The sequence below is a fragment of the Staurois parvus genome, unplaced genomic scaffold (assembly GCF_062004578.1).
Source record: "Staurois parvus isolate SC_StPar_1 unplaced genomic scaffold, SC_StPar_1.0 ptg000448l, whole genome shotgun sequence".
Lineage (NCBI taxonomy): Eukaryota > Metazoa > Chordata > Amphibia > Anura > Ranidae > Staurois > Staurois parvus.
In genome coordinates, this window is record NW_028318244.1 from 2,217,371 (window position 1) to 2,237,886 (window position 20,516).

The 20,516-nt window shown below is 42.3% G+C and overlaps 1 protein-coding gene across 1 annotated transcript in view; it reads right to left on the bottom strand.

Annotated features, from left to right (window-relative positions):
• Positions 1-15,607: 15,607 nt before the first annotated feature.
• Positions 15,608-20,516, bottom strand: part of ELP3 (elongator acetyltransferase complex subunit 3) — a 206,939-nt gene continuing 202,030 nt past the window's right edge. The window contains exon 15 of the mRNA XM_089688175.1: positions 15,608-15,836. Within this exon, the coding sequence (XP_089544301.1) occupies positions 15,760-15,836 (77 nt within the window). The 3' untranslated portion in view covers positions 15,608-15,759. The remainder of the gene's footprint in view (positions 15,837-20,516) is intronic.

The window sequence follows — 20,516 nt, forward strand, 5'->3', positions numbered from 1 at the left end:
AAGAGTAGGAAATTTGAGTGAAGAGTGAAAAAGTTTTTTTACTTTTGACTGCTGGTGATTGCTGGTGCTTGTAGTTGTTTTAGTTTCTTCTTTGGGTCTTGCTAAAAGCTTTTACTTTTTTAAATCACTTTTTCTGTCACTTTTTAAATAGCATTTTTTTTCTTCCTTTCCTTGTCTTCCTTCAGCCCTAGTTCACACTGATGCGGTGCGGAATTTGCGGTGTTTTCTGTGCAAATTCACACCTCATCAGAATCGCACCCCATTCATCCGAAGCACTGCGTTCCGCAAAACTTGGTGCAATGTGCAGAATCAGATCGCATAGGTGAGAATACCCATGGGATCCGATTCTAGTGTGGAACCAAAAAAGGGTCCTGCACCTTTTTGGTGCGGTGCGATTAGAGCCATACAAAATGTATGGCTCCAATCACACCGCACACAAATCACATGTGATTTGCACAGTAATGCACTGTGGTTCCTGTGCGAATAACATGCGATATACCGCACCGCATATATATGAACCCAGGCTCAGTCTGCTAATTAAGGGGGAGGGTTAATTGGTCACAGGTGATACAGGTACTATATAACTTTCTGTAGAGCTCATTCTTGAGTTGCCTGTATTTTGCTTACTGGACCTTTGACACAGTGGACATTTGATAGGTGGAGTTGAAAAACCAGAATTGAAAACAGGAGATTATAACAGGAGTCTATTATTTCCTTCTGGAAACTCACATTCGGGATCTGGAGGAGCAAGGTGCAACACTGGGCAGAACCGACAACCTTGAAAGGGGTCTTCTGCTCGCTGAGCAGGTAGCTAATAGGATTGATGCGGAGGGCTAATCAGGATTATCAGGTAGGAAGATGGGTTACTGTAATGAGAGGGAGTGGTAGGGGCTCACAGAAAAGGAAGGTTGGCCCTGGGCTAGTGCACCCAAACAGATTTGCCAAGTTGGGTGAAGATGCGGGGGTGGCAAGCTCAGGGGTGGCAGTCCTGGATGTCACTGCTATCACTAACAGCCGGGAGGGCAGACCATCTGGGAGGGGTGGTGAGGGTAGTGCAGGAAGGCCTAGACAGCTGGTGGTAATAGGGGATTCTATAATCAGAAGGTCTGATAAAATAATTTGTCACCAGGATCGCCTCAACCGAATGGTTTGTTGTCTCCTTGGTGCCAGGGTTCGGCATGTGGTGGACCAGGTTGATAAATTACTGGGAGGGGCTGAGCATGACCCAGCTGTCTTGGTTCATGTTGGAACCAATGACAGAATACATGGAAGGTGGAGGCTCCTTAAGAATCAATTTAAAGAATTAGGCTGCAAGTTGAAGGGAAGAACCTCCAAGGTGATATTCTCTGAAATATTATCTGTGCCATGCGCAACTCAGGAAAGACAGGGAGATTAGAGAACTCAATGCATGGCTGAAGACCTGGTGTAAGAGGGAAGGATTTGGGTTTCTAGAGCACTGGGCTGACTTTTCATTGGGGAGCAGCCTATATGTTAGAGATGGTTTGTACCTAAATGGTCTTCTGTTCTGGGGAGAGGTTATGGGAGGGCTGGAGGAGTATTTAAACTAGGATCAAGGGGGGAGGGATAACTAAATTATAATGGGGTAGTTAGATCAGACAGGGGCCAGTACTTATTGGTGGGTGGAATGGGGAAAGATGGGGGGAGGGGTATGGCAGATAAGAAGGTTCCCATGTTTCAAACAACCAGTGGAATCGGTACCATTTGTATGAGAATACATGTGCACAAGGTGTCATTGCATTAAAGTGTTCACCAATGCCAGAAGTCTGCCAAGCAAAAGAGGTGAGTTGGAAGCTTTGGTACATGAAGAGAACCATGATTTAATTGGTATTGCTGAATCTTGGCTTCATTCTTCACATGACTGGGCCATTAATATTCCTGGCTATGTTCTCTTTCGGAGAGACAGGTATATAGGAAAGGTGGTGGTGTATGTCTCTATGTGAGAAGTGATCTCAGAGCGAGTGTGAAAGAGGACCTAGTTGATGGAGAATGTGATGAGGCTGAAGTATTATGGGTGGAACTGCACATGGGGGTGTGTAATACAAAGGTAAACATTGGAGCTTGTTATAGGCCTCCCAGTGTTAATGAGGTGGAGACTCAGATCCTTGCACAGATTGAAAGGGCTGCAAGGGCTGGGACAGTGATAACAATGGGGGATTTTAACTATCCGGAAACTGACTGGAGTAATGGTACTGCAGGAACAGTTAACGGGCAAAAATTTCTAAACCTACTACAGGACAATTTTATGGTACAGTTCATACAGGCCCCACTTAGGAATGATGCTCTGCTGTACCTGGTAATCTCAAACCATACAGAGTTTATTATGAATGTCCATATAAAATAACATCTGGGTAGCAGTGACCATAATATGATTTCATTTATTGTTAGCTGTAAACAGCGAGCACATACAGGAAAAATAAAAAAGGTAAATTTTAAGAGAGCTAATTTTCCAAGGCTGAGAGCTGCTCTCCAAGACTTGGACTGGGAGGGAATATTGGCATCAATGAACACAACACAGAAATGGGAGTTCTTCATAAAGACTGTATGTAAACACTCATGCAAAATATATTCCTATGGGCTAAAAATCAAACATATGTGGCTTACGGCCAAAGTTAAAAAGGCTATAGAGAATAAGAAAAGAGCTTTTATTAAATGTAAAAATTAAGGAAAGCTATCATCGTTTAAATATTACAAATAATATAACAGAATATGCAAAAAGGAAATAAATGCCGCAAAAATTGAAAACAAACAGATTACAAACGATAGCAGAACCAACCCCAAAAAATTCTTCAAATATATTAATAGTAAAAAGGTCCGATCTGAGCATGTAGGCTCTTTACAAAATAATCTAGAGTGGGTGACTGGGGACAAAGAGAAGAAAAATGTATTAAATATCTTCTTCAGCTCTGTGTATACAAAGGAGCATGGGGGAGCTTTTGTCCATAGTGGACATGGTATTGACACAGCTCCAGATGATCCACATTGGCTCACAATTGATATGATCCAAAAATATTTAGACAGGATAAAGGTAATTAAAGTACCTGGACCGGATGGCATACACCCACGGGTCCTTAAAGAATTGAGATCTGTCATTTCAAAGTCATTGTTCTCATTTTTAGGGACTCTTTAACCACTTGCCTACCGGGCACTTATACCCCCTTCCTTACCAGGCCAATTTTCAGCTTTCAGCGCTGCCGCACTTTGATTGACAATTGCGCGGTCATGCAACATTGTACCCATATGAAATTTTGATCATTTTTTTCTCACAAATAGAGCTTTCTTTTGGTGGTATTTAATTGCCACTGGGCACTTTACTTTTTGCGCTATAAATAAAAAAATTGCAAAAAATTTGAAAAAAAAAATTTTTCTTTGTTTCTATTATAAAATTTTTCAAACAGGTATTTTTTCTCCTTCACTGATGTGCGTTGATGAGGCAGCACTGATGGGCACTGATAGGCGGCACTGATGGGCACTGATAGGCAGCACTAAAGGGCACTGATAGGCAGTACTAATGAGGTGGCACGGATAGGCGGCACTGAAAGACAGCACTAATGAGGTGTCACGGATAGGCGGCACTAATATGCAGCACTGATAGGTGACACTGATGATGGGTACTGATAGACGGCACTGACTGGCATCACTGCTGGGCACTGACTGGCGGCACTGACTGGTGGCACTGACTGGCAGCACTGCTGGGCTGCACTGGTGGGTGGCACTGGTGGGCAGCACTGGTGGGTGGGCACAGGTGGGTGGGCACAGGTGGGTGGCACTGGTGGGCACAGGTGGGTGGGCACAGGTGGGTGGCACTTCTGGGCACAGGTAGGTGGCACTTCTGGGCACAGGTGTGTGACACTGCAGAGTGGCACAGGTGGGTGCACTGCTGGGCACAGGTGGGTGCACTGCTGGGCACAGGTGGGTGATCTGCTGGGCACAGGTGGGTGGAGCTAGTGGGCGCACTGCTGGGCACAGGTGGGTGGAACTTGCGGCTGGCACTGTTGGGCACCGATCATCAGGGCACTGATCATCAGTGTCCTGATGATCGGTGCCGATCCCCACTGTGACAACTGCCGGTTCTCGGCAGTACTTTCCTCACGATCTGACAACGTGAGGAAAGTGCAGCCGAGAACCGGCACTTGCATTTCCCTGTGATCAGCATGTCATTGGACACCGCTGATCACGTGGTAAAAGGCCGGTATGATTGGCCTTTTACCACATCTCGTGATCAGCTGTGTCCGTAGGACACAGCGATCACGGAGATCGCCGGGTGCGCGCGGAGAGCGCGTTCTGGGGGGACGTCATATGACGTCCACCCAGAACTGGCCGGCCGCAGTGAAGCCGTCATTCGGCTATCTGCGGTCGGCAACTAGTTTAATGACTGGCATAGTACCACTGGATTGGCTTAAGGCCAATGTGGTGCCAATTTTTTAAAAAGGGGTCAAAATCTTTACCAATTATAGAACTATTAGTTTAACTTCTATAGTTGGGAAGATACTGGAGAGTTTAATAAAAGACAACATAAATGAGTTCTTGCTGGAAAAAAAATATTTAAGCAACAGACAGCATGGATTCATAAAAGACAGAAGTTGTCAAACAAATCTGATTTCTTTTTATGAGGAGGTGAGCAAAAACCTTGGACAGAGGGGTGGCGGTGGACGTGGTATACTTGGACAGACGGGTGGCTGTGGACATGGTATACTTGGACAGAGGGGTGGCAGTGGACGTGGTATACTCGGACAGAGGAGTGGCGGTGGACGTGGTATACTTGGATTTTGCAAAAGTGTTTGACACAGTTCCCCACACACGGCTAATGTGTAAGGTAAAGTCTACAGGCTTGGGAAAATCCATATGTAAATGGATAGAAAACTGGCTAAAGGTTGTATTCAAAGAGTAGTGGTTAATGATTCATACTCTGAATGGTCTGGGGTCATCAGTGGTGTACCCCAAGGTTCAGTGTTGGGACCCTTACTTTTTAATATATTTATAAACGATATAGGGTCTGGGATTATAAATCCCATTTCAGTCTTTGCAGATGACACCAAGCTGTGCAGTGGAATAACGTCCTTACAGGATGTCTCCAACTTACAAGCTGACCTCAATGCTCTGTGTAATTGGGGGACTATGTGGCAAATGAGCTTTAATGTTGATAAATGTAAGGTTCTGCACTGGGGGGCTAAGAATATGCATGCATCATACATACTAGGGGGGTACAACTGGGGGGGTCAATGATGGAGAAGGATCTGGGAGTTCTGGTAGATCACAAGCTTAATAATGGCATGCATTGCCAAGCTGCGGTTTCTAAAGAGAGCAAAATCCTCTCTTGTATTAAAAGAGGTATAGACTCCAGAGAGAGAGATATCATTTCCCCCAGTATAAATCATTAGTAATACGCAATATGGAATATGCAGTTCAGTTTTGGGCACCAATTCACAAAAAGAACATTGGGGAACTGGAGAAAGTATAGAGAAGGGCAACCAAACTGATAAGAGGCATGGAGGAGATCAGCTATGAGGAGAAATTAGAGGATCTGAATGTATTCTCTCTTGAGAAGAGGAGATTAAGGGGGGATATGATCTCCATGTATCATACATAAGGGGGGATATGATCTCCATGTATAATACATAAGGAGGGATATGATCTCCATGTATAATACATAAAGGGGATATGATCTCCATGTATAATACATAAGGGGGGATATGATCTCCATGTATAATACATAAGGAGGGATATGATCTCCATGTATAATACATAAGGGGGATATGATCTCCATGTATAATACATAAGGGGGATATGATCTCCATGTATAATACATAAGGGGGATATGATCTCCATGTATAATACATAAGGGGGGATATGATCACCATGTATAATACATAAGGGGGGATATGATCTCCATGTATAATACATAAGGGGGGATATGATCTCCATGTATCATACATAAGGGGGGATATGATCTCCATGTATAATACATAAGGGGGGATATGATCTCCATGTATAATACATAAGGGGGATATGATCTCCATGTATAATACATAAGGGGGATATGATCACCATGTATAATACATAAAGGGGATATGATCTCCATGTATAATACATAAGGGGGGATATGATCTCCATGTATAATACATAAGGGGGGATATGATCACCATGTATAATACATAAGGGGGGATATGATCTCCATGTATAATACATAAGGGGGGATATGATCTCCATGTATAATACATAAGGGGGGATATGATCTCCATGTATAATACATAAGGGGGGATATGATCTCCATGTATAATACATAAGGGGGATATGATCTCCATGTATAATACATAAGGGGGGATATGATCTCCATGTATAATACATAAGGGGGGGTATGATCTCCATGTATAATACATAAGGGGGATATGATCTCCATGTATAATACATAAGGGGGGATATGATCTCTATGTATAATATATAAGGGGGAATATGATCTCCATGTATAATACATAAGGGGGGATATGATCTCCATGTATAATACATAAGGGGGGATATGATCTCCATGTATAATACATAAGGGGGGATATGATCTCCATGTATAAATACATCAGTGGTTCATATAGTGAACTCCGTGTAGAGCTATTCACCCTGAGGTCATCACAGAGGACAAGGGGGCATTGTTTACATCTGGAGGAAAAGAAATTTAATCTCCAAACACAGAAAGGTTTCTTCACAGTGAGAGCTGTGAAAATGTGGAATAGACTCCCTCAGGAGTTGGTTCTGGCCAGCTCAGTGGATTGCTTTATAAAAGTCCTGGATTCTTTCTTGGATACACAGAATATAACTGGATATAACATTTATAGGTAAAGTTGATCCAGGGAATATCCAATTGCCTCTCGGGGGATCAGGAAGGAATTTTTTCCCTGCAGGAGCAAATTGGATCATGCTTTGCTGGGTTTTTTTTCCTTCCTCTGGATCAACTGTGGGTGTAGGATTATAACTTTTTTTTTTAAATGGTTGGCTGAAAAAAGACAAAATTTCAGACTAACTATGTAACTGAAATAACCACTTGTTACAACCAAGGTATGCAGAATACCATCTTTGAATGCACAACATGTTGAACATTGAAGTAGGTGGGCTACAGCAGCAGAAGACCACAGGAGGTGCAACTCTCATCAGCTAAGAACAGTAAATGGAGGATACAATTCGCACAGGCTCACAGAAATTGGACAATAGGAGATTGCAAAAACGTCTGGTCTGATGAGTCTCCATTAGAGCTGCAACATTCAGATGTTAGAATCAGAATTTGGCGTAAACAACATGAAAACATGGATCCATCCTTCCTTGTATCAACGGTTCATGGATGTGCATGTCAATATGGACCAAAATCTCTGAAGAATGTTTCCAACACCTTGTTGAATTTATGCCACGAATAATTAAGGCAGTTCTGGGGGAAAAAGAGGTTCCAATCCGCAACTAGCAAGGTGTACCTAAAAAAGTAGCCGGAGAGTGTATATAAAAAACAAAAAGCTGATAGAGGGGTTGTGGTACAATAATTTAATTTTATCGTTCAATTAGTATAAATGCAAACAGCAATAGTTCTAGGCATCCTTGCTTTATATCATGCTTTATTAGGAGTAGGGATGTCGGGGATTGTTGGGATTTGCAGATATACTAATTGAGCAATAAAAATGAGTTCATTGTGCTGCAACACCTTTATTTTCTTTTGATAGTGATCCGCCTGGGTGCCTGCATGGGATTATAGAAGTGCTACCTATCCTCCTTGAGATACACTGTATATCTTTGAAGGTTCTCATTTATCCAGCTCATGTTATATCGAATAGTGGTCAGTCACAATCAGCTGGACTTCTTCTATAATATTGAAGGCGATTCCCTGTGTCAGGGATGCGGGTGTGACCAGAAGTGTGTGGACTGACACAGGGAAACATAGGCTTCAGATATAGTAAATAATTGAATTTATTGAGACTAACAATACAAATATAAACGCAGTGCACCAAACCCCAAGCTAACACAAATATATACAACAAGGTGAAACAAACCCAAACCTAAACTGATATAGTCAGGCAGGCCGGGTCGATAACTATCGGACAGGTAGGTACAGGAGGAGCAGGCGGAGAGAATGGTCAGGGTCACAAGCCAGGGATCAAACAGGAGAAGTCAGCAGAGGTCAGGATCAGGCAGGGTCGGCAACATGTCAGGCAGAAAGAGGAACAGGAATGCAGGTTACAAGATACAGGGGCCCATGGAAAAACACACACCAAGGCCCTGTGAGTCTGGCCATTCCTTAAATACAACCCCTGCAATCAGCTTCAGGTGTTTTGGCTGACTGCTGGGGTGAGTCTCTGATTGCTGAGAGCACCCGCTGGCCAGCCCTGGTACTGCAGCCCACAAGGCAGGTGAGTCCCACCGTTATTAGCAAGTCCATTCCTGACACCCTGCTCATCCAATTGGCCTCCTCAGTTTTAATGACCATCAGCAACAATCCGCAGGATTTATAGGCACAAGGTTTACTTAATCCAATCACTGTTTTATGGTCCTCTAGAGTAGGGGCATAGAGGTTCCCAATGTAGTTACCCAAAATGCCCCCATAGTTAAGGTCCCTGATAGTGAGAGTAGGCCTATAAAGCAGAAGTTCCTAAACCTAATTGTATGAACAGTTTTTCAAAATGTTCTTCTCTTCTTCCTTTATGCTTCTACCACCCTCTTTATTTTTATCCAATGCCCCCCAATTGCACCCGAGGCTACTACTGCCCCCCCTGGATTGTTCCAGTGCCTCCCCGGAAGTGGGATTGCCTACTTTGGAAAGCACTACTCTAGAGGCTCTGTCAGGGATCCTGCCGCCGTGCGACGGATCCACTCGGGCCGTAGCGGTGCAGGCGCGGGAACGTGCAGGCACGCATGCGCAGTAGCTATTTAAACCTGCAATACAGTGTAATCAATGCCTTCTGGTCTATAACGTCCTGCGCTCTATTACCGGATTATGTTACCTGTATCCTGATCTGACCTGACTATGAAAGAACTCTGCCTGCACCGACCCCGGCTATCCCTGACTATCTGCTTGCCTGCTCCCTTCTACTTGATTTGCTTGTTTGTTCCTGACCCGGCTTGTCTGACTCTGCTGCACCTACTTACCTGTATCTGCAACACAACAAACACTTTACTCCTGTGCTAGGAAAGGACTCAGTAGACCCAATAGGAATGTTCTGTAATTTTCTGGAATATGCACTGCTTGCTGCCCTCAACAGACCGGAGTGGTCCGAATACACTGGATACAAATGGAGAAACAGAAAAAGGGCGCACCGACCTAGTGCATTATCGTTTAAAATAATTTATTAAAGAAACAAAAATAGGTATCATACTCACAATGGACATAATAACACAGGCATGTCAAACTGAACAAGATGTATGATCCAAACAACATCTGAGTCCATACGATGGAACCCTGGATGACCAACTGGCTAACGCGTTTCGAGGACATAACCTCTTCCTCAGAGCCATGGACTCAGATGTTGTTTGGATCATACGTCTTGTTCAGTTTGACATGCCTGTGTTATTACGTCCATTGTGAGTATGATACCTATTTTTGTTTCTTTAATAAATTATTTTAAACGATAATGCACTAGGTCGGTGCGCCCTTTTTCTGTTTCTCCATTTGTTACCTGTATCTGCACCTGGCTTGTATCCTGACGGCTGCCATACTTACCTGCTGCTGCACCCGCGGTCCTGCACCTGGCCTGCATCCTTGTCACCACCATACTTACCTGCTGCTGCACCCAGCCTGCATCCTGGTCACTGCCATACCTGCCTGCTGCTGCATCCACACTCCTGTGTCCAGTCCCAGTCTGCATCCTGATTGCTGCCATACCTGCCTGCTGCTGCACCTACATTCCTGCATCCGCACCTGGCCTGCATCCGGATCTCCTGGGTCTTCACCTACCTGCTGCCAGCTCCAGACCTACCCGGCACTCATGCCACTCCTGGCTCTGCGCCCTCTGTTCTCATTATCAGGGGCTCCGAGCGGGAGTAGTAAGAGGAAGCCTCCTCTCCACGTCAGGCTCCCCAACCAGGTACGTGACAGGCTCTCTGCTTAGTGATGGGGGTATAACCATAGAAAGTGAGGTAATGTCAGTCCTGTCCCTCCCAGTGTAGGGCTTTCTGGAAGAGAGGGCTTTGTGTGGTGGGAGTCTGTGGGCAGGTTGGTTATGATGGGAAGCATGGCAAGGTCCAAGCCAGGGCAAAGATGTAAGTTTCTGACAGCTTCCTCTTAAGGGATAGGCAGGGAAGGAGAGATGCAGAATTATTGGGACTAATAGAATCCCCCTGGGATTCAGGACTCTGCAAAACTCCACAGGCATGGGCTGCTCCTTGACTTGGCTCTTATCCCTCATGTTCTTGCTACCTGTTTGCAACTCTAGGACGTCAATATGAGGACATCTGAAAACACACTGGTGCTGGATGATGCTGTTATTGGATTCCATCGCCGTAAGACCTGATAAAGGTACAGTTGTGTTCAAAATAATAGCAGTCAGACATCACAAACCGGATCAATCACTGTTTTTGGTAGAAATGATATTTCTACACGGCAAATAATTTACTATCAGGTGTAGTAGAGTAATAGAAATCCAACAGACCCAACAGTCATGACATGCATGCTGCTGATTCTGTGTAATTGAATCACTCATTGAAAGGGGCATGTTCAAAATAATAGCAGTGTGGAGTTCTATTAGTGAGGTCATTCATTCTTTGAAAATTATTATTGCCCTTATTTAACCTCCCTGGCGGTATGATTATTTCAGATTTTTGGTGCTGAAAGCGGTACCATTTTTTTGCATGGAAATATGTATTTTTTTAATTGTAGGCCTGTAATATTTAGGAATAACTCACTGAAATCTGTCCGAACAAGAGTCTAGTAAACATCCCGGGTATGATAAAATTTGAAACACAAAATCATAAATTATAATTTAATAAATAATCATAAAAATAATATAAAAATAATAAAAAATTTAATTCAATAATATAATCAAACCAAAAACACTGAAATATGAAATATAGCGCCAAATTCGCACATCACTGAGCAAAGTCGCAAAATCGTTTTCAGTGTCTGATGACGAATTTCTCCACGAATCATTATCACTCAATTCTGCAAGTGGTTCTGATTTACTATCGCTGTTCTCTAGCCGGTCTAAACCCGCTTTTGACCTAAAGGGACGCTTTTTGGACACCATGGACTTTTCTACGTTTCCAGGCAGAAAGAACAATCAAAATGCAGACAGGGGACAGGACAAAGCACTCGGGACAAAATGTATGTGAAATGGTTTGAAACAGCAATGTTTTACTATGTAAAATCGTTTTGAAAAAAATTAAATTTTTTTAAAATTTTCAAATTTCCCGCCGCCGGCGGCGCCCGTACATCCCGACGTCACAGGGACCGGAACACAGGAGGCGGATGCCGGCAGCAGCTGGAGGAGATGGCCGGGGACGCTGCAGGGGACACATCGCGGGAGCCAAGGACAAGGTAAGTGCTGCAGGGACTCCCTATGCAGCGCTGCATGGTAAGCCCGAGTGTAGCTCGGGGTTACCGCTTTTGGTATAGACATTTTACCCCGAGCTACACTCGGGAATACCGTTAGGGAGGTTAAGGACTTGACAGAAATGTTGTCTTCTTGGGCTCATCTCCCTCTTTTGTGGTTCAGAAGAATGAATGCGATCCATATGACTTATCTACCAAAATTATTATGTTTCTGGTTTTACCAATCTCTGTCCCTTTGCATATCTTACGCATTCAACGGAAGCTTCTGTCTTTCATCTGGGGCTCCTCCCGCTCTAGAATTAATAAAAGAATTTTATTTGCCCGTAGGAATGTAGGTGGATTGTCTGTCCCGAATCTTCATGCATACTATTTAGTGGCAAACATAGCCCCACTAGCCCATCTTCACGCATCTCGCAATATTCCCTTGTGGGCCACAGTGGATCTGATGGACTCCCTTTCAACACCACTTTCTTCATTACCATGGCTCCCCCGTTGATCACCCTTCACCTCTTAGCCTGGCATTAACACATACGCTTCGACTTTGGTCTTATTTCTGCTCACTTACCCTTGATGCACCTATTCCACAACCCATTGTTTCCCTGGGCCTTGACAATCCTGGCCAGTTTGCGTGCTGGTCAGCCCATGGCTTCAATGATGTACACTCCATGCTCTCTCCTACCCGGATACTCACTTTCGCAACTTTGCGTTCTTCTCATGATATCCCGTTGAGGGAACATTTTAGCTACCTCCAACTCCATCACTTTCGTACTACATTATTACGAGCCCATTCGAGTCCCTATAGGCTGACTCCCTTCGAAAGTCTTTGCAGGCACAGGCCTCATGTGCCAGGCTTGATCTCCCTTGTCTACTCCGCTATCATTTCTTATCGGACTCCCCCGGTTCGCTCCTAACATCAACAGTGGCAATCGGAACTCGGGGGTTGTCTAGATTAGCAAGACTGGTGGATCATGACTCAAGCATTGTCTAAATGCTTGAGGAATGTTATTATACTAGAAAATGCCTACAAGGTCCTTTATAGATGGTATTATACACGCCTGCCCGACTGGCTTGTTTTATTTCCTCATATTCTCCGACTTGCTTTCGGGGTTGTCAACAAATAGGTACCATGGCCCATATTTGGTGGACTTGCCCCAAGGTATGCAGACGATGGATTCGGGTCTATGCCCTTCTCCGCACTATGCTACACACAGATATTAAGCGTAACCCATATGAGGCACTATTATTTAAACCACTAGTAGGCCTACTCCGTCCTGAGTGGCAGTTCGCATCTATTTATGGCTACCAAATTGATGATCACGAGAGCTTGGTAAACCCTCTTCTTAGCTTTGAAGCCGTTTTTTATAATGGTTAACTAGAAGCTAACGGCTATGCTGTTAGATACCCACACTAAGTTTCTGCAGATCTGGCATCTTTGGCTTGATGTGGCTCAACCGTCTACATTTGATCAGACCCTCCTGTCAATATAAGATTCTCCTGGTGCGATCCCTTGGAGCCCTTTCTTTGTCTTTACTATTCTTGTTTCTTCTTTCTCCGCTTTTTTCTTTCCCTTTTTTATTTTTTTATTTTTTGTTTCTGTCAGTTTTTATGTTAGATGCACTGATTGAGATACCCCTAGAGAACTGTGCCTATAATGTCTTATACACCGGTTGGACTTTCTTGGAAATCCTTGGTGTAGAGCTCCAATATGCGTCCAGTGAAACTTTATGCTCAGCTTTTCCTGTCATCTGTATGAGACTTTGGTGACTATCCTTGGTCTTTGCCCACCAGCTCATTGGTTACTATTTGCTGTTAACGCAACTTATAGGGTCTCATTCCATCCCTTTTGAGATTGTTGATAAACAGAAAGTGCTTTAAATGAATAAAAATAAAAAATGAAAATCCTCTTAACAACTACACAAATAAAGTCCAGACCCTAAAGTGTTCTCCAAATAAAGGCTAATTTTCATAGCAATGAAAACACAAGTGTCCAAAGGATTGTAGTTCTTCCAATATATTCCACAGCAATATACCCTCAAGGGATCCCTTATGATTAAGTCGATGACGAAACGCGTCAATGGAAGTGACATCAAGACGCACACGGGAACCGGAAGTTGACCGGCCGCCATTTTGGAAAAGGGCAAAGTACATCTTCAGATCTCTGGATGTTTTTCTTGGATGGTAGCAAGTTTCTACTTAGTATTTATGCGATTTTAAAGTATTATTAATGTGAGCAGCTATATTAAAGTTTATTGGATTTTAACATTGTTGGCGGTATTACACTATTTTGTCCCTCATATCGTTTACATTTATATGGTGTTGGATATATGGGGATACATGGAGTATCGTGGTTAATGGATCTGGATACGCTATGAAGAGAATGTAGATATTGTGGAGTTCTACAAGAGGGTCATCTCCCACCAGCATATATATATGATATTGAAAGCATCTTTGGTTTTGATTATTGGTAAGGGTATGCATTCCTTACCACTATTAGAAGTGTCAAAGTGTTAGTGTGAATATGAGCACTGAAAATCAATTCACATACACAGTGTTTTTCACTGTTTGGATTCAACGTTTTTTCTCACTTTATTCACTTTTTTCACAAAATAATAGTTTTGGTTTTATGTCACTTGAGTCACTATATTTATGATATTTAAAGGATAATGCACTATGTGATTTTTTCTTTTTTTTTTGAGGGTATATTGCTGTGGAATATATTGGAAGAACTACAATTCTTTGGACACTTGTTTTTTGATTGCTATGAAAATTAGCCTTTATTTGGAGAACACTTTAGGGTCTGGACTTTGTGTAGTTGTTAATAGAGGACTTTCTCTTTTTAATTTTTATTCATTTAAAGCACTTTCTGTTTATCAATTGTTAAGTCTTCAGGGGTGAAGGTGTTGTTGGTGCTGTGGGGTGTTGGTTGTACATTTATAATATTAGGAAGTGGTTATAATTTTTACCTTTTGAGATTGTGTTTTTGTACTCCATTTCTCTCCGTGTCAATATTTCAGTGCATTTGTTATGTCCTTCATCAACAAAATTGTACACCCTACTTTTTTTTTTGTGTCAAAGAGCTTGTCTCTGACTGTTTCTTTGTTGCTGTGCTGTCTATAATAAAATTCATTGTAAAAGGGATACAAAGGGTATCACGATTTGTAGTGTGTGGGAAGACAACACATTAAAAAAAAAACAAAAAAAAAGTATTCTGCTGGAATGCTTGTAGCACCCAGACGTTTGTTGACATGCTTATGGACAGGCTTAAGCCCCTTACACACATGATGAGAATATCAGACAAATGATGGTCCGTTTGTTTTGCATGCTAGTTCCATATCGATAATGAAATGGTAACTAAAGTTCTGAAAATTCTCATAGGACAGAAAAAAATATTTGGGAGTGATGTCATGTATTTTCAGATGAAAACTGTACTGAATAAATTCAAATTGTAAAAAAAAGGTTTGTCCTCGTTCTTCGAATAATTCCGCACAAACTCTGTGTACTAATGATTAGATTATCATACAATTTTCTCATCGTGTGTACTAGGCTTTAAAATGGGAACAGATGCTCGGATATCTCAATGAGTCCTTTGACGAGTTGGAAACATTCCTGATAACAAGCACCTCCAACTTGCAGACATACCACTGGTGTGCTTAGAGACATAGTACAAGATATGGTCAGTGGCAGGGATATGTAAAGAGCGACTACTAGAGATCACTGTCATTAGAGCCCTTTTACAAGTCAGCCCCCATATAGAATTACAGGCATGGCATTTTATGTTCCTTCACTGTACCCAAGTAAGCATGTACTCAAGAAAAACACAGACCTCTGGCTGTTGTTTGGTCATCAGCACCCCATGCTGGAGCCCAAGGGCCCTTCACTAAGTGTCAAAAGCACCACAGGTTGGGCACCAGGAGGTTACACTATCAGGCCAACTTCAGGTCTCTTACAGTAACGCACAATTATGACATCTGTATTTCACTACTGAAAATAATTTCCAGCAACTCTCCACTCCGTATAAATCAATCAAAAGATAAATGATATAGATGGATCATAAGTCAAAAATAACAAGCAACATCGACCGGTTGTGCGTTTATGTGAATATAAATAATATACATGGCTCTGTCTTCATTGAAAAAGGCAATGAAATATTGAGAAGTGAAAACAATAAAAGAAATATCTAGATACAGAGGCATAAGCAGAAATTGATGCTCATAGCTGTCCCTCTCTCAGTCCAATCTCTTCACCATGTACGGCCCCTCTAGATCATAGCCGATTTTCCTGTAATAGTTTCGGGTGCCAACACCTAGAGGGGGGAAAAAAAACAAAAAATGAGTCAGCAATTTGAAAAGCAGAGGCATAAAACATGTTGTCATGGAACCTGACAAAAATTCAAGATCTGTTCTTGTTCCCTAAAAAAGTCAAAATTTTAAAGACAACTATATCTTTACTAGACAGTGTTACTTTAGTGACAGCTCTGAGTCTGATGTAATCACATCCAAGATGGCGGTGCCCTGCAGCAGTCTCAGGGGTTTTGGATGTCTACACTAGGGAGACTTTTACGGGTAAATAACATGCCTAAAATACATTAACCCCTTCATGCCTAAGGGGAAAACAAATCTAAATGCCTAAGCACAATTTTGCAATGCTGACATGTGTTAGTAAAACCGTACATATCATCACAACTACTTTGTACATCCAGAGGAATTATACCTTGTCTTTTTCAGGACAGATTGGGCTTTCATTTGGTGGTAAATGGTAATGGATAGCTCCTAATTTTTTTTTATTATCAAAGGAAAACTGGCCCAAAATAGTAAAAAAAAAAAAATGCTTTTTTTTTTTTTTTTAGCGGTGTGTTTCTTGGTACTACCATAACCTACCATCCAAAGAACAACCCAATATACATTCTCCAGCTCTTGACGATCGCAGCGATACCATATATGTGTATGTTATTTCTTTGTACCCGTAGTGCTCAGAAACAATAGTGCGCATTTTGTTTTTGTTTTGTTTTTTACCTAAAACACACTGACACTGATTGACAAATACTAATTTTTTTTAAATCCTGACCTTGACCCAAACACTGACCTTTGACCCTGACCCAAAAAATGTTTGTAAAAAAAAAAAAAGATAAATATTAAAAAATAAAAAAAAGAAAGAAAAACTACCTAGATCAAGGTGTGATCTAATTCAGTGCCAGGGTAATTCAGTGCCCTGGCACTGAATCAGATCAAATCTTGATCTAGGTATTTTTTCTTTCTTTTTTAATATTTATCTTTTTTTTTTTTTTACAAACATTTTTTTGCCCCTCTATGTCAGGAGTTAGATAGATACAATGTATCTCTCTCCTCCATTCATAGAGAGAGAAAAAAAAAAAGCAAGGGGGCTGTGCTGTACAGTGACTGATCACTGTGATAGCCAATCAGAGGATATCACAGCGATCATGTGACCCGGAATCATGCGTCCCGGGTCCTGATCGTTAGAGCGGGACCCGGTGCTCTCAGCGACACCGCGGTCTTTCTGCGTGGAGCATGCCGTATGGCACGCTCCAAGCACAAAGACAGGTAGGCAAATATGCGGCCCCCACAAAAAAAAAGCCCAATTCTGTGAGACCGCATATTTGTGTTATGTCGGTGTCAAGGGGTTAGATTCATGTACACCAGTATAGGAGGATTGATGTTGAAATGAATGGTCTGGTGAAAGGTTCTTTAAGGTGCCTAGCCAGCCCATTCAAAACTAATGTATTGCCTTAATGTAGTGCACCTCAACACGCGATAACATGGCGCATTAATGCAACTGCGTCACCTTACATACTGCTAGTATTAGGATGGCCATACATTATACAATTTTCTTGAGAATTTTGCTTTAGATTTTCCAAAAACCATATAATAGGAGGTCAAACCTAAACTTTTAATTGTATCCAATTAGGCAGCCCTTGCACTACATATACAAATATAAAATGCAGAGCTGTGCGATATTGCTCTAGTATAGGTAACAGTAATATAGACATAAAACCAAAACATGAAATGTGGAATCTATATCATAGATGGATAAAATGCAGTCCTGTAATAGTGCTCGCTGTTCTCCAGTGCAAATGATAGAAATGCGCACTAACCAGAAGCATATTGGTAATACGCATGTGTATAAATAATCCTGAAGATTCCCCTCTTTTTCAGGTCAGAAACTGGATAGGAGCTGGAAGATGTAGAGATGAAGCGCCCTCGTGTGGTAAAGATGAAATCCCACAGGCCAGAGATATCCTTGCAGAGATGTGTGGAGTGGATAATCCCCCTTCTCTGGAGCTGGTGCAGCTGGTTTTATGTCTATATTACTGTTACCTATACTAGAGCAATATCGCACAGCACAGCATTTTATATTTGTATATCCATTTTGGGACTTTTTATGTGTTTTCCTTGAATGTTCAGCTGCTGACATTTTGGAGCGCTCACTGTAGCCTTTCCATTTACATACCTTGCACTACATAGTTGAAGGTAAATCTAAAGGAAATTGGGCAGAAATTGGACAGAAATTTGTATAGTGTATGGCCAGCTTTAATATCTGGTTCTGTCTTTGCATTAAATTCATGCAATCCCTATCACTCTAAGAGACTTAGGCCGTTCCTGCTTTGCACAGTACTATCCCTGTGAGCATGCTTACGGGAAGTTGGAATCACAAGGATGACAAGATCATTGTGTTCCTACTCCTTGGTTGTTTAAGTATCAGGTTGGGGAAGAACAAATGGTGACTAAGGATGGAGAGCTTCAACAGTCATTTTTTTCTATTTTCACTTGAAGCAAAATGGGTCATTACCAGTACTTTGATTCTGCAAAGGGTAGGGGTTGCGGGGAGGTAGGGAAGGTGCTGAACCATGCACAAGGGGTATGTGCTGCATGGCAGGATAAAACTGTAGGACATATATGTAGCCGTGGCAAAAGTTTTGAAAAAACTGACAAAAATATTAATTTTCACAAAGTCTGCTGCCTCTGTTTTTATGATGGCAATTTGCAAATACCCCAGAATGCTATGAAGAGTCATCAGATGAATTGCAATTAATTACAAAGTTCCTCTTTGTCATGAAAATGAACTTAATCCCAAAAATAATTTCCACTGCATTTCAGCCCTGCCACAAAAGGACCAGCTGACAATATGTCAGTGATTCTATCGTTAGTACAGGTGTCAATCTTGATGAGGACAAGGATGGCAATCACCCTGTCATGCTGATTGAGTTAGAATAACAGACTGGAAGCTTTAAAAGGAGGGTGGTGTTTGAAATCATTGTTCTTCCTCTGTCAACCATGGTTACCTGCAAGGAAACACGTGCAGTCATCATTGCTTTGCACAAAAAGGGATTCACAGACAAGGATATTACTGCTACTAAGACTGCACCTAAATCAACCATTTATTGGATCATCAAGCACTTCAGGAGACAGGTTCAATTGCTGTGAAGAAGGCTTCAGGGTGCCCAAGAAAGTCCAGCAAGCTCCAGGACTGCCTCCTAGCGTTGATTCAGCTGCGAGACCGGGGCGCCACCAGTGCAGAGCTTGCTCAGGAATGGCAGCAGGCAGGAGTTCCTCAGCACACTCAGTGAGGCAAAGACTTTTGGAGGATGGCCTGGTGTTAGAAAGGGCAGAAAAGAAGCCACTTCTCTCCAGGAAAAACATCAGGGACAGACTGATATTCTGAAAAAGGTACAGGGATTGAACTGCTGAGGACTGGGGAAAAGTCATGAATCCCCTTTCCGATTGTTTGGCACATCCAGAAAAAACCTTGTCCAGAGAAGAAGAGGTGAGAACTACAATCAGTCCTGTGTCATGCCCATTCATGTGTGGGGTTATCAGTCAAATTGTGAGTAAGCCCACTCCCTTGGCTAAGAACTTAGCCATGAATAAAGAATGGTACAAAAGCATCCTCCGAGAGCAACTTCTCCCAACCATCCAAGGACAATTTGGTGATGAAAAATGCCTTTTCCAGCATGATGGAGCACCTTGCCATAAGGCAAAAATGATAAGTGGCATGGGGAACAAAACATCAACATTTTCAGTCCTTGGCCAGGAAACTCCCCAGACCTTCATCCTTGTGGTCAGCCCCTAAAAGGCAGGCATGTAAACAAAAAACCCCCCCACAAATTCTGACAAGCTCCAAGCATTGATTATACAAGAATGGGCTGTCAAGATGTGGCCCAGAAGTTGACTGACAGCAAGCCAGGGCGAATCGTAGGGGTTTTGAAAAAGAAGGGTCAGCACTGCAAATATTGATTCTTTGCATAAACATAATGTAATTGTCAGTAAAAGCCTTTAACACTTATGAAATGTTTGTAATTATACTTCAGTATACCATAGTAACATCTGACAAAAAGATCTAAAAACACTGAAGCAGCAGTTTTTGTGAAAATTAATATTTGTGTCATTCTCAAAACTTTTGGCCATGGCTGTACTGTACATGAGATTCACCATGGAAGAAAAAACCCAATCTGCAGGGAGCAGCTGCAGATGTACTGGCCAATAAATGGGACTAAACTCACTCCTGAAAATACATTCAAATGATGGCTATAGTAATACTACATCACAAAAAGTAATTTTAGACAACTGGATAACTGTGAGACTCTTTGTAGCAACAGTTTGTGGAAGACCCTTTTCTGTTACAGCATCTCTACAGACATGATTTGACCAGTTTGGTGTGAAGAAACTCAAGTGGCATACACATGATCTCAACCCTACTGATCAACTTTGGGATGAATTGGAAAGCCAAATGTGAGCCAGGCCTTCTGACCTATCACTAATACCTCAACCTTGCTGAATACCTTTGGGATGACTTGGAACGCCAATTATAAGCCAGTCTTCTCATTCATCAATACCTCAACTACACTGAACACCTTTGGGATGTCTTGAAACGCTAACTGTGAGCCAGGTCTTTTCATCCATCATCAATACCGCAACCCTACTGAACACCTTTGGGATGACTTGGAAAGCCAACTGTTAGCCCGGTCTTG